This window comes from Schistocerca nitens, chromosome 4, assembly GCF_023898315.1.
Source record: "Schistocerca nitens isolate TAMUIC-IGC-003100 chromosome 4, iqSchNite1.1, whole genome shotgun sequence".
In the NCBI taxonomy this organism is placed as follows: Eukaryota; Metazoa; Arthropoda; class Insecta; order Orthoptera; family Acrididae; genus Schistocerca; species Schistocerca nitens.
In genome coordinates, this window is record NC_064617.1 from 516,404,230 (window position 1) to 516,425,569 (window position 21,340).

At 45.4% G+C, this 21,340-nt stretch overlaps 1 protein-coding gene across 1 annotated transcript in view; it reads right to left on the reverse strand.

Moving 5' to 3' along the window:
• LOC126251481 (protein phosphatase 1 regulatory subunit 16A) overlaps positions 1 to 21,340 on the reverse strand; it is an 83,379-nt gene that overhangs the window by 27,619 nt on the left and 34,420 nt on the right. The window contains exon 6 of the mRNA XM_049951928.1: positions 211 to 336. Within this exon, the coding sequence (XP_049807885.1) occupies positions 211 to 336 (126 nt within the window). The remainder of the gene's footprint in view (positions 1 to 210; positions 337 to 21,340) is intronic.

A 21,340-nucleotide genomic window follows, 5' to 3' on the forward strand; every position in this document is an offset into this window, starting at 1 on the left:
CCGAAACGTTGTAATTTATTATAAAAGTGAAGTGAAAACACACACACACACACACACACACACACACACACCGCTGCCCCCCCCCCCCCCCCCCCCCACACACACACACACAGGAATTAGTAAATTAGTATAGAGTGAAATTCAACAATGTACACGCGACATATAATGTTCTACTTAAGTACCCAACACCACTTGTCAGGAGGAACTTACATGACCCCAGCAGGCTGCTGCATGGACAGGCTGCCACCCATCATTGTCTCTGACTTCTGTTGAAACATGTTGATCTAGGAGATATTCCACCACTCTTAGATATCCATTGGCCGCAGCAATGTGTAGCTGTAACAAAAGTTTCTCTGTCTATAAAACAAAAATCTCTGTAAAGTAGTACTATATTAAACATTTATTTGAAAGGCAATGTCAATAAAGATTAAAAACAGACATGCAAAATTTAGTATCTGGAAGTAACGTAGACAACCTGCCAAGCCTTACCAGGGTGTATACGTGCACAAGGAAAAAAAAATTCCCGGATTTCTCGGTTAAAAATACACTTTCTCCCGGGTGAAAACACACTTTTTCCGTGTTAAGTGAGAGTATACTTTTCCTCGGAACAGTAAAATTTATCAATTATAGAGATTGCAACGCGCTTTTGTAAGCCAGTCGTAGTTCATGTCACGTGATCTCGCCAGCCGATACAGCGGATATTCAAAGCAAAGGACACGTCATGTCGTCAGCCAATAGCATTATCACTGTTAAGTAGTGCGTACACACAAACAGGAAAAGTTAATGGTTTAAATTAATAGTGTTGCTACAAGAAAAGCAAAGCTTTCACATACAATATTGGTATCAACGATTAATAAGCAGCAAGAGAAGCTTAACTTTCACATATAACGTTGATCTTTGCGTGTGTTACACTTTAAGATACATCACACAAATGTGCGAGTAAAATTTTTAATAACGGGCTCGAAATTTTTCTAAATGGTCATCCTCAAAGAGTTGATTTTTAAATGAGAGTCAAACGCTCTGTGATTGAAGAAATTCATCGCACATAGTTCATCTTGGGTAAAAGGAAGTTTACTTTGAAAGTAACGCTTTTCAGTCAATCATTCGCAATATTTTCCCGCGACCTGTTAGGAAGAGATTCGTTTCAGCAGTTGCCAGAGAGCACCAATTACAGACGTCACACTGCTTGCGCAGCTACGATGACGCAAGAAGCCCGTATGTTCGTACATGTAAAACATTAAAAGATCTTACGTTACGTCATAAAAGAAACAAGACATCAGAGGATATTCCAAGAGCATCAGAATTTCGTGAACCATAATAACATGCATAATTTGGTTTGAAGTGCACATTCGTACTTCCAGATTCAGTTGTAAATTTTCTTGGAATACCAGTATTGTATTATTTCATTTTTGGTTCTTTATTATGGCATAATGCCATACTTGCAAGAAGACGAAAATATGCTCTTTTGAAATGCAGAGAACAGTTGAAACTAGCCAATAGTGTGGAATTAAGCATTTCGTTACAAATAAATTGACTGCCTCAGCGGAAAAGATTAATAAAAACCACTTTTCTTTAGCAAACAGGCGAAAATAACTTCATTGTTCTGCAAGGCGATTAATGCCTGACTGAAGTTGCCGCCCGGGGCAGATACCCCGATTCGCTCCTAGTGAATATGGCAGCTTGCGCGCGACAGTAAAATTTTTCCAAATAGCGTCTTGATCTTGCTGCTACTGCTTATATAGCTAAAAGACACACTTTAGTAGCCAGAAGCGGGAGAAGGTACTACACAAACGCGACACAACTGTGCATGTGCATGGGCCCGCACGCAACTGCTCACACGAATCTAATGTAAACAGTTGCGACGTCACGCTCATCGGAGGCGATTTGCTGTTATGAAGCATTGCATAGTCTTCCCAAAGCCTCTGACACATTTTGCTGCTGGCAGATGCTTGTATCAGCACTGTGTTTTGTTGTTGTACATGGCACATTTCCTTTGCAACTTAAGTTTTATTTTAGTTTTTTTTTTCTCTCGTTCATGTTTTATTGCTGCAGTATTATTCTGCAGTAGCGGAATACAGTAATATCCTTTGTTTGAATATTATTTCTTACCAGTCAAAATGACAAATTTAACTGAAAACTAAAACAAAAAAAATCCCGGAATTCTAAAAAATTCCCGGGTTTTCCCCGGTTTTCTCCCGGATGAAAAAATTCCCGGGTTTTTCCCGAATCTCACGGGTCGTATACACCCTGCTTACGATTTAGAGGAAAAGTCAAAGATACCCATGTTTTGTAACTTGGTCGCAGCTCTTTCCCACTGGGGACGCTGTCACTACGGGCATGTCATGTGGGCCCACCCACTGACATGAATACCAGAATACACTGTGGCCCCGCACTTGTCCCTAAATTCCTCATTATTCCCTGAAGCGTTTGGTACATGCCATTGATAGTAGAGTGAGTGACCTTGCTTGTGTTTATGTTTTTGATTTGCATTGCTCCCTGAACTGTCTGTGCGTGCTTACAATTGCTTTTGCTATTCTATGAACGTAATGCCTGACTGCTGCTTATTTGCTTTGAAAACTGCATCGTCATCGACAACAGGAACCACCTTTTGTTCCACATCTCCATGTCACTGCCGTTGCTTCTAGCTAGTCATTTGCTTCATAAACTCCATCGTCATTGACGACAGGAACCACCTTTTGCTCCAAGTCCCCATGTCACTGCCAGTGCGATTGCTCAAATTGTGTTTCACATATGCCGAGTAGCATGGAAAAGTTATGACTATTCACTGTGAAGGATGGATCCTGATTTCCTAAAGTTGTAGCAGCAGCTGCCACAGAAGCGGCGAGAATGCCTACAGCAATAGCAGAAACTGCCATTATAACTACTGCAAAATGACACTCAGTCTGCAGAAGCAGTATGATCGAGTGCGCGGGGTGCAGCCAGCTGCAGATTGTTGCACATGTCGGCACCAACGATGCCTGTCGTCGGTGTTCCGAGGAAATCCTTGGGTCCTTTCGATGGCTGGCTACATTGGCGAAGGCGGCCTCCATCTCTCGAGGAGTGGAAGCCAAGCTGACGAACTTCAGCATTGTACCCAGGGTGGACCGGGGTCTTCTCGTTTGGAGTCGAGCGGGAAATCTAAACCAGAGGCTACATCGACTCTGTGACGAAAATGGTTGTAGATTCCTCGACATACGCTATGGGGTGGAAGGTTACAGGACACCCCTCGATAGATCAGGGGTGCACTACACACAGGAAGCAGCTACATAGGTAGCACAGTACTTGTGGCATGCACAAGAGTTTTTTTTTTTAAAAAAAAAAAGATTAGGTTTCTCCCCATGCGAAACAAACCATTGTCCTGAAAAATTACCAGTTCATGTCACTGATGTGGGTGTGCCAACAGTAAAAATTGTTAGTTTTCCTAAACAGGTCATTCCAAAGGATATAAATATGCTTAATCTCATGTTCGGAAATTGTCGAAGTGTCTGTAGCAAGATCCCTGAGTTACTCTCCGAAATAAACAGTAGCAATGTCAATATTGTATTAGGTACTGAAAGCTGGTTGAAACCAGACATAAAAAGCAGTGAAATTTTAAACTCGGATTGGACAATGTTTAGGAAGGATAGGACTGATGCTATGGGAGGTGGTGTGTTCATTGCAGTTAAACGCTGTTTAAACGCAGTTGAAATCGATACTGGGTCGGACTGTGAAATAGTCTGGATAAAGCTGTCAATCACACAAGGATTGACCATTGCATTTGGATGTTTTTATAGACCACCAGCATCCGCAACAAACGTCGCAGGACGTTTCAGGGATGGTCTTCAGTACATAGGAAGTAAATATCCAAATTATCCATTAGTTATAGGTGGAGACTTTAATCTGGCATCCATTGACTAGGAAAATTACACGTTTCTCACAGGGGCAGAAGCAAAGATTCATATGAAGTTATTCTAGGAATGCTCTCAACATACAACCTTGAGCAATTGGTTAGAAAACCAACTTGAGATGGGAACATATTAGAAATCTTGGCAACAAACAGAACTGATCTTTTTGAGAAAGTTAATCTAGAAGAAGGTATTAGTGACCATATTGTCATTGTGGCTTCTATGTCAGTGGAAGTTGCAAAAAAACCAAAGAAACAGCGTACAGCTTTCTTGTTTGGGAAAGCAAATAAAAGTGTCATTAATGAATATCTTCATAGTCAGCTTCAAGCATTCACCACAGGACACAAACATACTGAGCATCTTTGGCCGGAATTTAAAGGTATTGTCCACCATATGCTAGAGAAGTATGTGCCTAGCTAAAATGTAGGGGAGGGAAAGAATCCACCTTGGTACAACAAACATATTAGGAAGTTGCTGAGAAAGCAGAGAATTTTGCACAGTCATTTTAAACATAGTCACTGCCCCGCTGGCAAACAGATTCTTTTAACGAATTTGAAAGCAATATTTTATCTGCAGATTCTAAAAATAACCCCCAAAAATTTTGGTTGTACGTAAAATCTATGAATACTACAAATAATTCAATACCTTTTCTTGCTGACAGTATGGGTAATGTAACTGATGATGATAAACAGAAGGCCGAAATTCTAAAACTAGCTTTCAAAAACTCGTTTACGGGAGAGGACTGCAGCACCATTCCCCCTTTCAATTATCGAACAAACACATGGGTGGCTGACATAGTGTTTGGTGTATCTGGGATTGTAAAACAGTTAAGATCCTTAGATGCCAAGAAGGCATCTGGCCCAGACAGTTTCCCCGTAAGATTTTATGTTGACTATGCTACAAATACAGCACCACTCTTATCCATAATCTATCAGAGATCATTGGAACAGCGGAAAGTTCCATGGGACTGGAAGAAGCCCCAGGTCATAGCAATCTATAAAAATGGTAGAAAATCGGATGCACATAATTACTAGCCAATTTCACTGACATCAATTTGTTGTAGAATCGTGGAACATATTTTGTGTTCAGACATAATGACCTTCATATACACTGAGAAGCTCATCTGCAGAAACCAGCAAGGTTTTGGGAAACAGTCGCCATGCAAGACACAGCTGGCCCTCTTTGCGCATGATATACAACACGCTCTAGATACCGGCTCCCAGGTTGATGCCATATTTCTCAACTTTCGAATCACGTTCGACTCAGTTCTGCACTGCCGCTTGCTCCAAAAAGTGCGCACTTATGGTCTATCTGATGACATATGTGGTTGGATACTAAGTTTTCTAACAGACAAGGAGCAGTATGTCGTCCCGAAAGGGGTGACTTCAACAGAAACAAGCGTAACTTCAGGTGTACCCTAGGGCAGCATAATGGGTCCACTGCTTTTTACGATTTACATGAATGATCTGGTTGATGGTATTGACAGCAGCATTAGACTATTTGCCGATGATGCTGTAGTCTACAGGAAAGTAGTAGCACACAGAAGTTGTGAACAAATCAATGAGAATTTGCAGAAAATAAATGCGTGGTGTAATGACTGGCAGTTATCTTTCAATATCAGTAAGTGTAATTGTTGTGACAGTGCCACGACATTTAAAAGTGCCGCCACGACAGTACGCGCAAATGGCGATAGAGGCGCTCCGCAACTCGGCTGAGCGCGGGAGCGCCACCTAGCTACGAACGGCGCCGGCCGCATGTCACGGCACGGCAATCGAATGAGAGATACTGAGTTGTTATCATGCAACCAGCTATTGTTTCTAAGTGAGTGTGTTTGAATATCCACGCAATTATTGGTGATTAAAGGTTATAACACTTTTTGGCGACGAGGTCGGATATTTTCACTGCGTTGTGGATTTGTGTGTTCGTGACGGGGCAGACATGGAACAGCTTATGCAAGCGCTCATTGAACAACAAACACAGCTGACGGCTGCTATTCAGGCGTTGTCGACGTCGCTTACTCATCGTCTGTCTTCCTCTTCTCCGCCTCCATTCCCTCCTTACGATGAGGCCGCTGAAGACTGGGAGGATTATGAGAAGCGTTTGCGGCAACACTTCTTGGCTTTCTGTGTTGTCGACACTCCTATGTGTAAGTCATTATTTCTATCTTGGATTTCCCCACGGATCTATCAGCTGCTATCTCAGTTAGCCCCTCTGCGGGAACCTGCCTCCCTGTCCTTCCAAGAAATGGGTGACTTATTGTCTAACTATTACCACAAAAACACCCACGTCGTTGCCACCCGTGTGGCGTTCTACCTGTGTCGTAAACAGGCCCATCAATCTTACCGGCCTTGGGCGGCGGAACTACACGGTCTGAGTAGGAAATGTCAGTTTGTCATGGACACTCATCATGAGTCTTGTGCTGATTCAATGGTTAGGGATGCTATTCTACGGCTGGTTCCTGATAAAGAAGTTCGGCGACATGCCTTACAACTGCCAAACCCATCGTTGTCAGAAGTTCTAAGCATCGCTCAATCCTTTGAAGTGTCTCACGCTGCTGGTGTGCAAATAGACGCGTGGTGTGATGTAGGCGCTGTACAGTCAACTTTCGACGCGGACAATTTGCCTGTTTCACAGGAGAATGAAGACGTGGCGGCGGTTCACTCGTGTAAACAACGTCGCGTTGGGCCGCAACGCTTGCAGCGCAAACAGCAACCACAGAAGCAGGTTCGTTCCGCACTTCCTTCTTGTCCATATTGTTTCATACAGCATGACAGGCCAGCGTGTCCGAAACGTTGGGCCACGTGTAATTCATGTAGGAAAAAAGGCCACATTGCTTCTGTGTGTCAGTCCCCTAAAGTTCCTGTTGAGGGGGCCGAGGTATTGGACATGGATGTTAACTGTGTGCTTTCTCAAACAAATAAGTTGTTTGTTACTGCCCGTGTTCTGGATAAAGACATTCGCATGCAAGTGGACACTGGCTCTGCAGTAACTCTCATTAATTCTCGCACGTATTTGGAGTTGGGCTCCCCTCCCTTGTCTCCAGTTACGCGAAATCTGCGAACTTATAATAAACAGAAAAGTCCTATCATTGGCCAGTTTGATGCTTCCACTGCCTACAAGTCTGTTGTTAGGCCCCTCACGTTTTATGTGGTGGATCATGCGGGCACCGAAAACCTGTTCACTTATGATGCTTTCCAGTTGTTCGGGTTCTCCATTGATGATGATGTGCACCTCATATCTGAGGATACTCCGTATCAACAGCTGGATGGATTGTGTTCTGAATTTTCGTCCGTGTTCTCTGCTGGTCTGGGTCGTGCCAAGGATTTTGAAGCCCACATTACTCTTACACCTACAGCTCGCCCTAAGTTTTTCCGGGCACGCCCTATTCCGGTGGTGTTGCGTGCACCTGTCAAGGCTGAGATAGACAGGTTAACAGCTTCAGGGATTCTCCTTCCTGTTACCTCCAGCGAATGGGCATCGCCAATCGTGGTGGTTTCTAAACCAAACGGGAGTCTGCGATTGTGTGGTGATTTTAAAGCCACCGTCAATACTCAGAGCCTCATTGACACTTATCCTCTTCCCCGTCCTGAGGAGTTATTTACCAAGCTCGCTGGGGGCCAGTTCTTTTCCAAACTTGATTTATCGGAGGCGTACCATCAGTTGCCGTTGGATGCTTCTTCCAAGGAATTTCTCGTCATCAACACTCCTTGTGGGTTGTATCAGTACCAGCGGTTACCATTTGGCGTCGCTAGCGTGCCGGCCATTTTTCAAAGGTTTTTGGAACAGCTCACGGCTTCCGTTCCCAGCTGCATCAACTATCTGGATGACATTGTTGTCACGGGGGCCTCCACTGAGGAGCACCTTCACAATCTGCGTTCAATGCTTCGGGTTTTGCATTCAGCTGGGTTGAAGTGCAATCTGGACAAGTCACAGTTCTTCCAACCCTCCATTGTGTATCTCGGTTTCCACTTGTCCCGTGAGGGTATACGTCCTCAACGTCAGCACGTTGCGCCCATTAACGCTCTACCCCGGCCGTCTACGGTCAAAGAACTTCAGGCGTTTCTAGGCAAGATTGCTTATTATCACAAATTCATTCCATCCGCAGCGGCGGTAGCTCATCCTCTGCATTAGCATTAGCTGTTAAGCAAAAACGTCCCTTTCTGTTGGTCCGACGAGTGTGAGCTGGCTTTTGTCCGCCTGAAGGCTCATTTGCAGTCGGTGCCTTGTCTTGCCACATTCCGTCCGGGTCAGCACTTGGTTCTGGCGACTGACGCGTCACAGTATGGCCTAGGGGCTGTTCTCACCCATCGGTATGAGGATGGGTCGGAACGACCCATCGCCTATGCTTCGAAGACCCTCAACGATGCGCAACGGCGTTACTCTCCATCGGCGTCACTTCTGGATAAGGCAGCTCACCGCCTGCAACATTGGGCCTTATACCTGTCTTGTTTTCACTATGAGATTCACTATCGCCCCACGGCCCAGCACGCCAACGCTGACGCATTGTTGCGATTGCCGATGGGCCCCGACCCGGTTTTCGATCGTGATGAACTACTCTGTTTCCACATTGATGAGGAAGAACGTTGTGCGGTCGAGGGTTTTCCACTTACAGGTTCGCAAGTAGCGTCGGCTACTGCGCGGGACCTGGTCCTGTGTCAGGTGATCGGTTCTGTTCAACGGGGTTGGCCGGACAGGACCAAGGGCTGGGCATCGGATCCTCTTCGCAACTACCATGCCTTGCGCCTTCATCTGTCTGTTCGTGATGGTGTTGTTCTTCTGGCCACGGATGGCGCATCTCCACGGGTTGTGGTGCCAGCCTCTCTTCGCAAAGATGTTCTCAAACTGTTGCATGAAGGCCATTGGGGAATTTCTTGGACTAAGTCCCTGGCCCGCAGGAACTTTTATTGGCCCGGTACTGATACGGACATCGCCCACATGGTTGCTGCGTGTGGACAGTGTGCTCAATAACTGGCTGCACCTCATACAATGCCCTCTCCGTGGCCTGATCCGGCGCAGCCATGGGAACGGGTGCACGCTGACTTTGCCGGCCCCTTCCTCGGTACTTATTGGCTACTGTTGATTGACGCCTTCTCGAAGTTTCCGTTTGTTGTTTGATGACCGTCACCCACCACTGCGGTGACGACGCTGGCTTTGTCCAAAATCTTTGCGCTAGAAGGTCTTCCATCCACGATCGTCACGGACAATGGCCCTCAGTTCTCTTCGCAGGCCTTCCGTGCTTTTTGTACTGAACAAGGGATTCATCATGTTACAGCACCGCCCTTCCATCCGCAATCGAATGGGGAGGTCGAGCGCCTTGTCCGCACTTTCAAAAGCCAGATGAAACAATTCCTTAGTGATTTTTCCACAGACGACGCTCTGCTGCAATTTCTGAGTTCTTATCGCTTCACGCCTCTGGGTGATCGCAGCCCTGCTGAACTCTTGCATGGCCGCCAACTGCGCACTCTACTGCACCTGCTTCACCCTGTCAGGCCTTGTGCCATGTCCCCTAGTGCGGGAAAATATTCTGTGGGCGTCGACGTGTGGGCACGAGAGTATGGATCTCGCCCTAAATGGATTCCAGGGGTGGTCAAGGCTCTTCGTGGCTGCCGGCTTTGTGAAATACGTACGGACGACGGCATGGTTGTTCGCCACTACGACCATATGCGCCCACGAGTGGTGGCCACGCCGGTGCCATCGCCCCTTCCTTCGCCTCGACCAGCCCGAGAAGCCAGTCCTGTCGCTGCTGCCGATCTACCGTACGTGTTGATGCAGCCGACGTCGCTACCACTTCCGAGTACGCCGGAACCGGCCCCAGTCGCGACGCCGCCTTCTCCGGGATCCATCTCGCTGGAGCACACCCCCAGGTCCACGACACCTATGGCTGCTGCTCCGGAATTTTCACCCATCATCTCGTCCAGGAGGCACGTTCCACGCGCGAGCTTCTGTCCTGGACATTTTCGACCATACTCTCGGGTCTCTCCGCGGGATGTTCTCGGGGCCTCACAAGAGGCCATGGATGTCTCCGCACTGTCCATGTCTCCAAGGAAATGAGTGTTTTTTTTTTTTTCAAGGGGGGAAAAGTGTTGTGACAGTGCCACGACATTTAAAAGTGCCGCCACGACAGTACGCACAAACGGCGATAGAGGCACTCCACAACTCGGCTGAGCGCGGGAGCGCCACCTAGCTACGAACGGCGCTGGCCGCATGTCACGGCACGGCAGTCGAATGAGAGATACTGAGTTGTTATCATGTAACCAGCTATTGTTTCGAAGTGAGTGTGTTTGAATATCCACGCAATTATTGGTGATTAAAGGTTATAACAGTAACCTACTGCGTATAACAAGGCAAAAATCCCCATTAATGTACAAGCACAAAATAAATGCCCAGTCTTTGGAAGTGGTAACATCCATGAAGTATCTGGGTGTGACTATTCGAAATTATCTCAAACGGAATGATCAGATTGCACAAGTAACGGGTAAGGCGATCTCTAGATTGCGGTCTATTGGTAGAATCCTGAAGCGATGCAGTCCTTCAACAAAGGAAATAGCTTACAATAAGTTAGTTCGTCCAGTCTTAGATTACTGTTTGTCTGTATGGGACCTTTACCAGTTGAGTCTGATTCAAGAGATTGAGAAAGTCCAAAGAAGAGCGGCAAGATTCGTGACTGGTACATTTAGCCATCGCGAGAGCGTTACAAATCTCATAGAAAGTTTGAAGTGGGACGGACTTGTAGATAGACGGCACGCTAAAGGGAAGGGGCTGCTCACTAAATTCCATAATCTGATCTTCACTGAGAATTTAGAGGCACATATTATTACCACCAACTTTCAAAACGTGCAATGATCACCATTCAAAGACAAGGGAAATTAGAGCTCATACTGAGGCGCTCAGACAGTTGTTTTTCCTTCGCGCGATCTGCGAGTGGAACAGAGGGGGAGAAATATGACTTTGGCGTGAATTGTGCCCTCCGCCACACACCGCTTGGTGGCTAGCAGAGTATATATGTAGATGTAGATCACTTTGCCCTCAGTCAATCACCTGCTTTGACAAGACAAACAAGAGTTGGGAAGTACATTTACATTGTTTTGTTCTTCACTGCAAGGTGAATCAAATAACAAAGCTTTAATATCAGCGAACACTTTTACTGTCTTCTGGTGATAAATTGTATGAAGTGATGCAAAAGCTACATGCATTTTTCCACTCTTGGACCCCAGTAGTTTGAACTTTTCTGACGTTTGTATTTTGCTGACTCACTATTGCAATCGCCAAACTCTAAGCTTAAATTTAACCGATGTGTTAAGCAATGTAAGCAAACATGTGCAGCAAGCACTGCTGAATTGCAGGGCTTAACAAGCAAGTGAGATTTTTCCTGTAAACAGTATGACACATTGTAAATGGAATCATTAATCTGTTATGTTATTATACATCTAGCTCCCGATAGATAACTTAGTGAGAAGGCTTTAAAGTCATCTGATACAATCCTTAGCTATGTGCTAAACCTGTCAAAGCTCTTGAAGTAACAGCATTAATGCAAGCTATGTTTAATGATATTACTGGTGTTGACTTCCTTCTTAGCAGTAGTCACCACTGTGATATACAATATCAAGCACTGAATCGTCTATTAGTCTGACGAGATGGGATTCAGTAATTAGAGCACCAGTTAAGCAGTAAGCAACCTATACCCCTTATCGTTGGTAGATGCACACATACAGATCCACTTTGTTTGCTGTTAGCATGTTCCAAAGTGAGTAGAAGGTCATATTTAAGTTCCCTCCATATCACTTTCTAAGAGTCTCAGAAAAGTTAGTGAAACAAATCATGTCCAGATTGTGGTGCAATGCATCAACAATGTCACTGCCTGTTTCGTGACATTACCTCTTTTTCATGCCACAAACTGGAGCATCTAGCAAGTGTCTGCCTTGGCCAGTGAGAAACAACAACAGCCACCAGCTTGCTGCACTCTTATCTTGCCGATACCAATAGCAGCAGCAGACATGCTGGAGAAACTATCTGAAACTGGAAATTGGGGGAGAAATGGCACAATTCCAATTTGATACTGCAATCACATCTGATTAATGTAGACATATACCAAAGCATCGGCTCATCACAGCTGTGGTATCTTCAGCACAGAGTGGGGACGTACAACAGTCAGTCTATCCCACTGCGGAGTTGGCTCATAGTCCAAGTTCAGTATAAAGATTTAACTAGGCAACTAAACCTGTTAGAAATAATCTTGGACAAGAACTAAAATTTTTGGCTCAGATATTTTGGGGCATTTTCATTTCCAAATTCAAGCACAAATGGGTCTAGCTTCAACCAGGATTCCATTCAAAGAACTTGATAGTTATATGCACAGCACAATCAACTGTTTGAACCTACATTAGGTTGTGAAACAGGGTTTCAAGCCCATATATTTTTAAAGAAATCAGCAGTACCTAAATTTTGTAGAGCACACCCAGTGTGTTTCACCATGCATGATTAAGCAAAAGGAGAAATGGATAGCTCGGAAAAGGTGGAAGTAAAATCCCCAGTACCATCTAGCCAGTGAGGACTAGATGCATTGTTAGCTACAACAGCAGGGTGTATATGCGAACAAGGGGGGGGGGGGGGGGGAAATCCTGGATTTTTCCCAGATTTCCCGGTTAAAAATACCCTTTCCCCTGGGTGAAAACTCACTTTTTCCGTGTTAAGTGACAGTATATTTTCCCTCGAAACTGCAAAACTTATCAATCCTTTGGATGATTATGGTTTTATACACGGGCGTAGAATTTCCTGGCACTTAGAAACATAGGGAAAACAACATGTTTTGGAAATATCTTTGATGTGCAGCAACATGCACGCTGTGTATTTTCGTATTACGAAAGTATACATTGGAATTCCACCAAACACAGCATGTTACTTTCCGAATCATTGAAATCAAGATTGTGATGCGCTGTTGTAAGCCACTCATAGCTCATGGCGCGTGATCTTGCCAGTCGATGGACAGCGGATATTCAGAGCATAGGACAAGGGATGTAGTCAGCTCACAGCAACATCACTGTTAAGTAGCACAAACACAAAAACAGGGAAAGTTAATAGTTTAAATTAATATTCATAGTGTTGTTACAAGAAAAGTAAAGCTTTCACATATGAAATTGGTCTCTAAGGTTAATAAGCTGCAAGAGAAGCTAAGCTTTCACATATAATGTTAATTTTTTTGCATGTGTTACACTTCAAGATATATCACACAAATGTGCCAGTAAAATTTTTAATAATGACATAAATGTCTGATCTCCAGGGTTCGAAATTCTTCTAAATGGCTTGTCATCAAAGAGTTGATTTTTAAATGAGAGTCAAACGCTCTTTGATTTAAGAAATTCATGGTACAATCTCACACATAGTTCAACTTACATAAAAGGATATTTACTTTGGAAGTAACGCTTTTCAAACTACCATTCGCAATATTTTCCCGTGACCTGTTAGGAATACGTTTGTTTCAGCAGTTGCTAGAAAGTCCAGATAACAGGCGACACTGCGCTTACGCAGCTACCATGACGTAGGAAGCCCGTATGTATGTACGTGTAAAACAGTGAAAGTGTTAGAACTTCAAGTTTAACAAGTATATTTAGGAACGACACAACAACACATATGTCACAGAGTAAGTTGACATGTGTACACGTTAGCGTTCAGATAAGCACTGAGTCTCAGTCTAGCGGCCGCTGCTCGGCTGGCCGCTTAGGTGGCGCAGCTGCTGCATGGCTGGCAGGCAGACAGCACCGCACGTAGAGGACGTGCGTAATTGCGCGGCGGCACTTTAAATGATCGGCGAGTCACAACACTTTTCCCCCCTTTGAAATTGTTGCACCGGTCTTGATGGATGTGTCCTGGAGATGGCTGATGTCCATAGGCGTTGTTTGACTCGTCGTAAAGTCTCGAGGAGGAGGCTTCCCGTACGGACGGAAGTGTCCCCGATGATAACGGGTCAAGATGACAGGAGACGTAGGGGTCGAATCTGCTGGGGCCCCACGCACCAATCTGCCCGTTGCGGCAAGTCCAGTTGATATGACAGGAGACATGGGCGATGTGTCAGCGTCTGTTGGAGGAGGAGGCGAGTAGATGTACTCTGACACTGGATGGTCCTCCGGTTCCCGCATGGGCACGTCTTCTGGTGGCATCCGTTCTGGTGCTGGCATCGCGATGACGGGTAGAGGGCGGCGTTGTGAGTATGGAGATGTGCCAAGATCCCGAGCATCAGGGAGAGTCAAAGGTGGTGTGGCGGCATTCGGAACAGGTGTTTCTGGCACCCGAGGCTGAAGCTGGTCCGAATGACGCACTGCAACACCTGTGTCCGTCTGGATTTCATACAGGCGTCTGCCACGGTGTCTTAAGATGCGGCCCGGGCTCCATTTTGGCCGCCTGCCATATCCCCGTACCCAGACGAGGTCGTCAGCGGTGAACCGGCCAAGTGAAGGCACCCGCGGCCGGGAGGTGGGAGGCCGCAGAAGATGAAGTAGAGTGCGGGGCTGTCGGCCATGTAAGAGCTCAGCCGGGCTGTGATCGCCCATGGGGGTGAAACGGTAAGATGCCAGGAACTGGAGAAGCGCCTCATCTGCAGCAGAAGAAGTCAGAAGTTTCCGCATCTGAGCCTTAAACGTGCGGACCAGTCGTTCAGCCTCACCGTTGGATTGTGGATGGAACGGCGGGGCCATGACATGCATAACACCGTGACGAGCACAAAAATCCGCAAAGTCAGAAGAGGCAAATTGCGGACCATTATCAGTAACAAGAGTAGAGGGGAGGCCTTCCAAAGAAAAAATGCGGGCGAGAGCACTGGTGGTTGCCGCGGTGGTAGGTGACGTGCAACGGACAATGAAAGGAAAGTTAGAGTAGGCGTCAATTACAAGGAGCCAATAAGTACCTAAAAAGGGTCCCGCAAAATCAGCATGAATGCGCTCCCAGGGCTTCTCAGGCGAAGGCCACGGTGACAAAGATGACTTCGGGGCAGCGGCCTGTGACGCACAAGGGCCGCAGGCAGCGACCATGTGTACTATTTCAGAGTCGATGCCAGGCCAGTACACATGACGGCGCGCCAGAGATTTGGTGCGAGACACACCCCAGTGCCCCTGGTGAAGGAGGCGCAAGACCGAAGCACGCAAAGACACGGGGACCACAACACGTGGCGAAACATTGTCAGTGGAGAGGAGGATAACACCATCCCTAGCCATGAGGCGGTAGCGCAAAGGATAGTAGTTCCGCAACAGATCAGAAGTCTTAGCGGACGGGCGATCGGGCCAACCCGTCTGAATACAGCGTAAAACCTGGGAGAGGGTAGGGTCAGAACCCGTAGCAGCCGCCAGCCTGTCCCCAGTGATGGGGAACCCGTCCACAACCCGCTGCTCGGCAACATCCAGGTGGAAACACAAAAGTTCGTCCCTATCGAATGCCTGATCAGGGCCCATGGGGAGGCGAGACAAAGCATCAGCATTCGCATGTTGAGCCGTTGGCCGGAAATGAATCTCATAGTTGAAACGGGACAAGTAAAGAGCCCAACGCTGGAGGCGGTGTGCAGCCTTGTCGGGAAGTGACGTTGATGGGTGAAACAAGGAAACAAGTGGTTTGTGATCCGTAACAAGATGAAATTTTGTGCCATAGAGAAAAACACCAAACTTATGAAGAGCATAAATGATGGCCAAAGCTTCTTTCTCAATCTGAGAATACTTTTGTTGGGCATCCGTGAGCGTTTTGGAGGCATAAGCAATGAGTTGTTCCGAACCGTCAGAAAAACGGTGCGCAAGGACTGCCCCAACCCCGTATTGAGAGGCGTCTGTTGCAAGGACAAGATGTTGGCCAGGTCGATAAGTAGCTAGGCACGGGGCCTGTATCAGCATAGTCTTCAATTTCTGGAAAGCCGCGTCACATGACGCGGACCAGTGAAAAGGCACGTTTTTATGCAACAGGCGATGCAACGGCTGAGCCACCGATGCTGCAGACGGTAAAAACTTGTGATAGTATGCTATTTTCCCCAAGAAGGCCTGCAGTTCCTTAACAGACGTAGGGCGAGGAAGGGCATCGATCGCAGCGACAGTTTGTTGAAGCGGATGAATACCATCCCGAGAGAGTTGAAACCCCAAGTACGTGATAGATGCCTGAAAAAATTGTGATTTCTGAAGATTACACTTAAGACCTGCAGTCTGTAAGACATTAAAAAGTGTGTGGAGATTTTGAAGATGTTCGTCAGTGGTGGAGCCCGTGACAACAATGTCGTCCATGTAATTGATACACCCAGGGACAGGGAGCAATAATTGTTCCAAGAATCGCTGAAAGAGAGCAGGGGCGCTAGCAACCCCGAATGGCAAGCGTTGGTATTGATAGAGGCCGAAAGGCGTGTTAAGGACCAGAAACTGCCGGGAAGCAGTGTCGAGAGGAAGTTGATGATAAGCTTCTGACAGGTCAATTTTAGAAAAATACTGCCCTCCAGCGAGTTTAGTGAACAGTTCTTCAGGACGGGGCATAGGGTAAGTGTCGATGAGGCATTGAGCATTTACCGTGGCTTTGAAATCGCCACAGAGACGAATAGCACCATTGGGCTTGGCAACTACAACGACAGGAGAGGACCACTCACTGGAAGTGACAGGAAGCAAGACCCCTGAAGTAGTGAGACGATCCAACTCCTGTTTGACCCGATCACGAAGGGCCACAGGAATGGGCCGAGCCCGAAAAAACTTAGGCCGAGCAGTGGGTTTGAGCGTGATATGAGCTGCAAAGTCATGTGCACGGCCTAACCCAGGAGAAAAAATGGACGAAAAGGTCGTCGACAAAGAATCCAGTTGAGCATAAGGAATAGCGTCAGAGACAATATTGACAGAGTCATCTATGGAGAACCCAAAAACGCGGAAGGCATCGAAACCAAAAAGATTTTCTGCGTTGCCCTGGTCGACCACAAATATGGGAACAGTGCGAACGACGGATTTGTAAGATACCTCAGCATTAAACTGTCCCAAGAGAGAAATCTTCTGTTTATTGTACGTCCGTAATTGCCGAGTGACGGGACAGGAGTGGAGAACCCAGCTGAAGATACGTCTGAGAATTAATTATAGTGGCGGCAGAACCGGTATCCACTTGCATGCGAACATCTCGACCAAGGATTTGGACAGTGAGGAATAACTTCCCTGAAAGGGAAGAAGTGCAATTGACAGACAACACAGAATCAGAATCAGCGTCATGTTCATGAACGTCATATATGCGGTCGGATTTACAAACGGAAGACACATGACCTTTCTTTTTGCAATTGTGACACACAGCCCAACGTTGTGGACAATCCTCGCGTGAATGTTTCGTAAAACACCTCGGACATGAAGGAAGTTGCCGGGGATTTTGCTGCAGTTTCTTAGGGGTTTGTTTACGGCTTGGCCGAGGCTGCGCGTGGGAGCGCACTGCGGCCACGTCGGCCGGCGGGGACGCGCCGCGCGCGTCGTCAACAGCGCACAGAGGTTGTATTTCCCCGACGTCACCCCACGCTTCTATTTGTGCGCCAGCGGCGCGAGAAATTTCAAAAGACTGCGCAATGGAGAGAACTTCATCTAGAGTCGGATTCGCCAACTGAAGGGCATGTTGCCGAACTTCTTTGTCGGGCGCCGACCGGATAATAGCATCCCGTACCATGGAATCGGCATAGGATTCTTTGTGAACGTCAGTAAAAAAGTGACACTTTCGACTGAGGCCGTGAAGTTCAACAGCCCAAGCGCGATAAGATTGATTGGGTTGTTTGTGACAACGATAAAAGGCAACACGAGAGGCTACCACATGCGTTTGCTTTTGAAAATAGACCGACAGAAGTGAACACATTTCAGCATAGGTCAAAGACGCAGGATCCTTCAAAGGAGCCAATTGCGACAACAACCGATACATTTGAGGCGAAATCCAGGAAAGGAACAGAGACTTACATGTTTGTTCGTCCGAGACATAAAATGCCAAGAAGTGCTGTTGAAGACGTTTTTCATAATCAGACCAGTCTTCCGCCGTCTCGTCGTAAGGAGGAAAAGGAGGCACAGCCAACGACGAGAAACGGCCCGCATTTGACGCCGCGACGAAATCGCGAATCGCCGCTGTTAGAAGCGTTTGCTGTTCAAGGAGATTTTGCAAGAGTTGCTTGACAGTAGCCATGGAACCCTGTGAGTCAACGGTGAAAAGGAAAAATCCACTACCTCGTCGCCAATTGTTAGAACTTCAAGTTTAACAAGTATATTTAGGAACGACACAACAACACATATATGTCACAGAGTAAGTTGACATGTGTACACGTTAGCGTTCAGATAAGCACTGAGTCTCAGTCTAGCGGCCGCTGCTCGGCTGGCCGCTTAGGTGGCGCAGCTGCTGCATGGCTGGCAGGCAGACAGCGCCGCACGTAGAGGACGTGCGTAATTGCGCGGCGGCACTTTAAATGATCGGCGAGTCACAACAGAAAGATCATACATTATGTCATAAAAGAAACAAGACATCAGAGGATACTGCAAAAGCATTGGAATTTTGTGAACAATACCAAAATGTGCACATTTAAAGTGCATACTTAAAGTGCACATTCGTATGTCCAGATTCCCAATGAAGTAGGACTGATGACCATAGATGTTAAGTCCCATAGTGCTTAGAGCCATTCCCAATGAAGTAGACCTCAACCTGATATTAAGCTTTTCAGTGCGGTTTTCGGGATGTAAATTTTCTTGGAGCACCAGTACTGTATTCTATCATGTTTGGTTCTTTATTGTGGCATAATGCCATATGTGCTAGAAGATGAAAATATGCACTTGAAATGCAGCAAACAGTTGAAACTAGCCAGTACTGTGGAATTGAACATTTTGTTTCAAATACATTGACTGCCCCTGCGGAAAAGGTTAATAAAAGTCAAATTTCTCTAGCAAACAGACAAACATAACTTCATTGTTGTACAAGGCAGTTAATGCTTGACTGTCAGAAAGGTGGAAATAAAATAAAATCTGGAACTAACATATTTTAGCCTTCCGTAATTATGTGAATGTATTTTAATTCACTTGATAACTCCCGGCCACAGATATCAATTTTGTTTTCATTTGACACGAGAGTAAACGAAGAGGAAACAGCAGAATCACGAAATGTAAACACGGGTCTCGTGGAGACTACCGACTGCTCTGTGCATCAGCCCCAGATCTACGATATTTGTGAACTGGGTCAATACTAAAAAAAAAAAATTTTCAAAAATGTGTTCATCTTGTAGCACACATCTTTCTGAAAATTCTAAAACATATGTGTTCGAGGAAATGTAAGACATGTTATTTGGTCTTAAGTGTGCCAAAGTGCAGTGCCACACCTCTTCATACGGTGTTGTTCTATAGCACGTCACTGTATTTCGCTCTGTGGAATTGAAACGTGTATATTTTGTCATGGAGGCCATCAAACCTACACAGGACAGTGGAAATTGAAATGTCCTGTGGTGCCTACCCTGCTCTCAGTCAGCCTGTTGACAGCCTGCCCCTCTCCTATCTCTCTATTTTATTTATTTCTTTTTTTTAAAAAAAGACCCTTGCAATTAATAGCGAATGGGATTATTTGTAATCAGGAGAACAAGAACTCTTCAGAAAATTTGCACTCTTTATTGTCTATTAGCTAATAACTTGCTGTTTTGTGTGACATAAAATTAAATATAGGATACGTAAAGCCAATAAAGACAAGAGGCAAGCAAGAAAGTACACATTTCTTCAATCCTTAGCTCCTAGAATTTTTTTCTATCTAATCTTGCTACAGCGTTACATGGCATGCTTTCCTTTCTGCAAAAGAATCTATTACCTCATCAAAGTTCATCAAACGTTTTGGTACATGAAAAACTGAAATGTCATTATCAAAGACTGAAAAAGCTGTTAATACATAATATACCCAAGACTGGTGTGGTTTCTCATTTTGATTACATCTATTTTGTCACTGTCTGCTAGATAAAACAAAATATGCCTTTCGAATATTCCAGCAATTTTGTAACACACACCAAATAAACGAGGCCGTTTTGGCAAAAATGGTCATTTTATAACACGACAGAATATAATTCACGAAGTACCAATATCAAATGCCTATACGGCCTACTACAAGCAAAAAGCTTTATGTTAGGAAATAGTTTCACATTTCATTCATACACACCAGTTTCTCAAGCACGAGATCGAAAAGTAGTATTTCGAAATTTTTATCTAAATTTGTAATCGTCTTATTCTTCCATAATTTGTGTGATGTCGCCGTTTCCTCTCCTTCCTGGTTCTAACAATCTTGTCATCAAGAATTCTGTAGCTGTTTCCTGCCATTGTCAAAGTTTGTTCGCCGATTAACTTCACAAACCCTGTCAGAATCACAGGTTTAGTTACCCAGCGATTATTCTCCGGTTAGGTGTTGTTACATATTCGTACCAAACGTTTTCCGCATTACTTCCAGAATAGAACTTAAGCGGCTGCTAGCCGGGGACTGTACAACTGGTCCTTACTAGTGTAGCGATCTGGCCAAAAATTTTCTGTCAAAATTTCATTTTCTTGGATACACCGAGAAGATAATACATAATCTTTCTCACCTGTTATTCCTGTTAGTCATTTATTTCCACTCTGGTAGTCTGAATCTATGGATTTCACTAGTAATTATAACAACACTGAACATTTACAAACCCAATCAACCACATAATCAGACAGCGATTGGCATTCATCCGCTCAGCTCGTATGGCCCCGCCCCTTTTGTATGCGGAAAGTTTATTTCTAGATGCAACGTGGACTCTCCTGACAGAGACATCACGTACACTATGCATGCATTCAAAAATCAACTTATGATTCATTCAGAAATCAACTTAAAATGTGTTCAAAAATGTTCAAAAACCTACACGGATGCATTTCAAAATCATATGAATAATCAATAGACCAACGTGCGCTGGATGCTAGGTGCTTTGTGAAACAAGGTTCCCCCCCCCCACAAGAATATGAATTTGGCACCCTCTTTTTTCCCCTGTAGCATCTAGCTGCTTGCTGTGACTGCTTGCACAGCCAAGAGCCACATTTCTGTAGCCAGAAGCGGGAGAATATACTGCTCAAACGCAACTCGACTGCGCATGAGCCCGTTTTAACTGCTAAAACGAATCTAATGTAAACAGTTCTCACTTCACATTCATCGGAGGCAGTTTGTTGCTATGAAGCACTGCATAGTCTTCCTAAAGCCTTTGACACATTTTGCTGTTGGCACACGCTTGCATGAACACTGTGTCGTTGTTGTATATGGCACATTTCCTTTGCAATTTAAGTTATTTTTGTTTTTTTCTCTCATTTATGTTTTATTGTTGAAGTGTTATTCTGCAGAAGCAGGATACAGTAATATCCTTTGTTAGAGTATCTGTTCTTACCAGTCAAAGTTACAAAAATTTAACAGAAAACTAAAACTCTGAAAAATTCCCAGAATTCTAAAAAATTCCCGGGTTTTTCCCAGTTTTC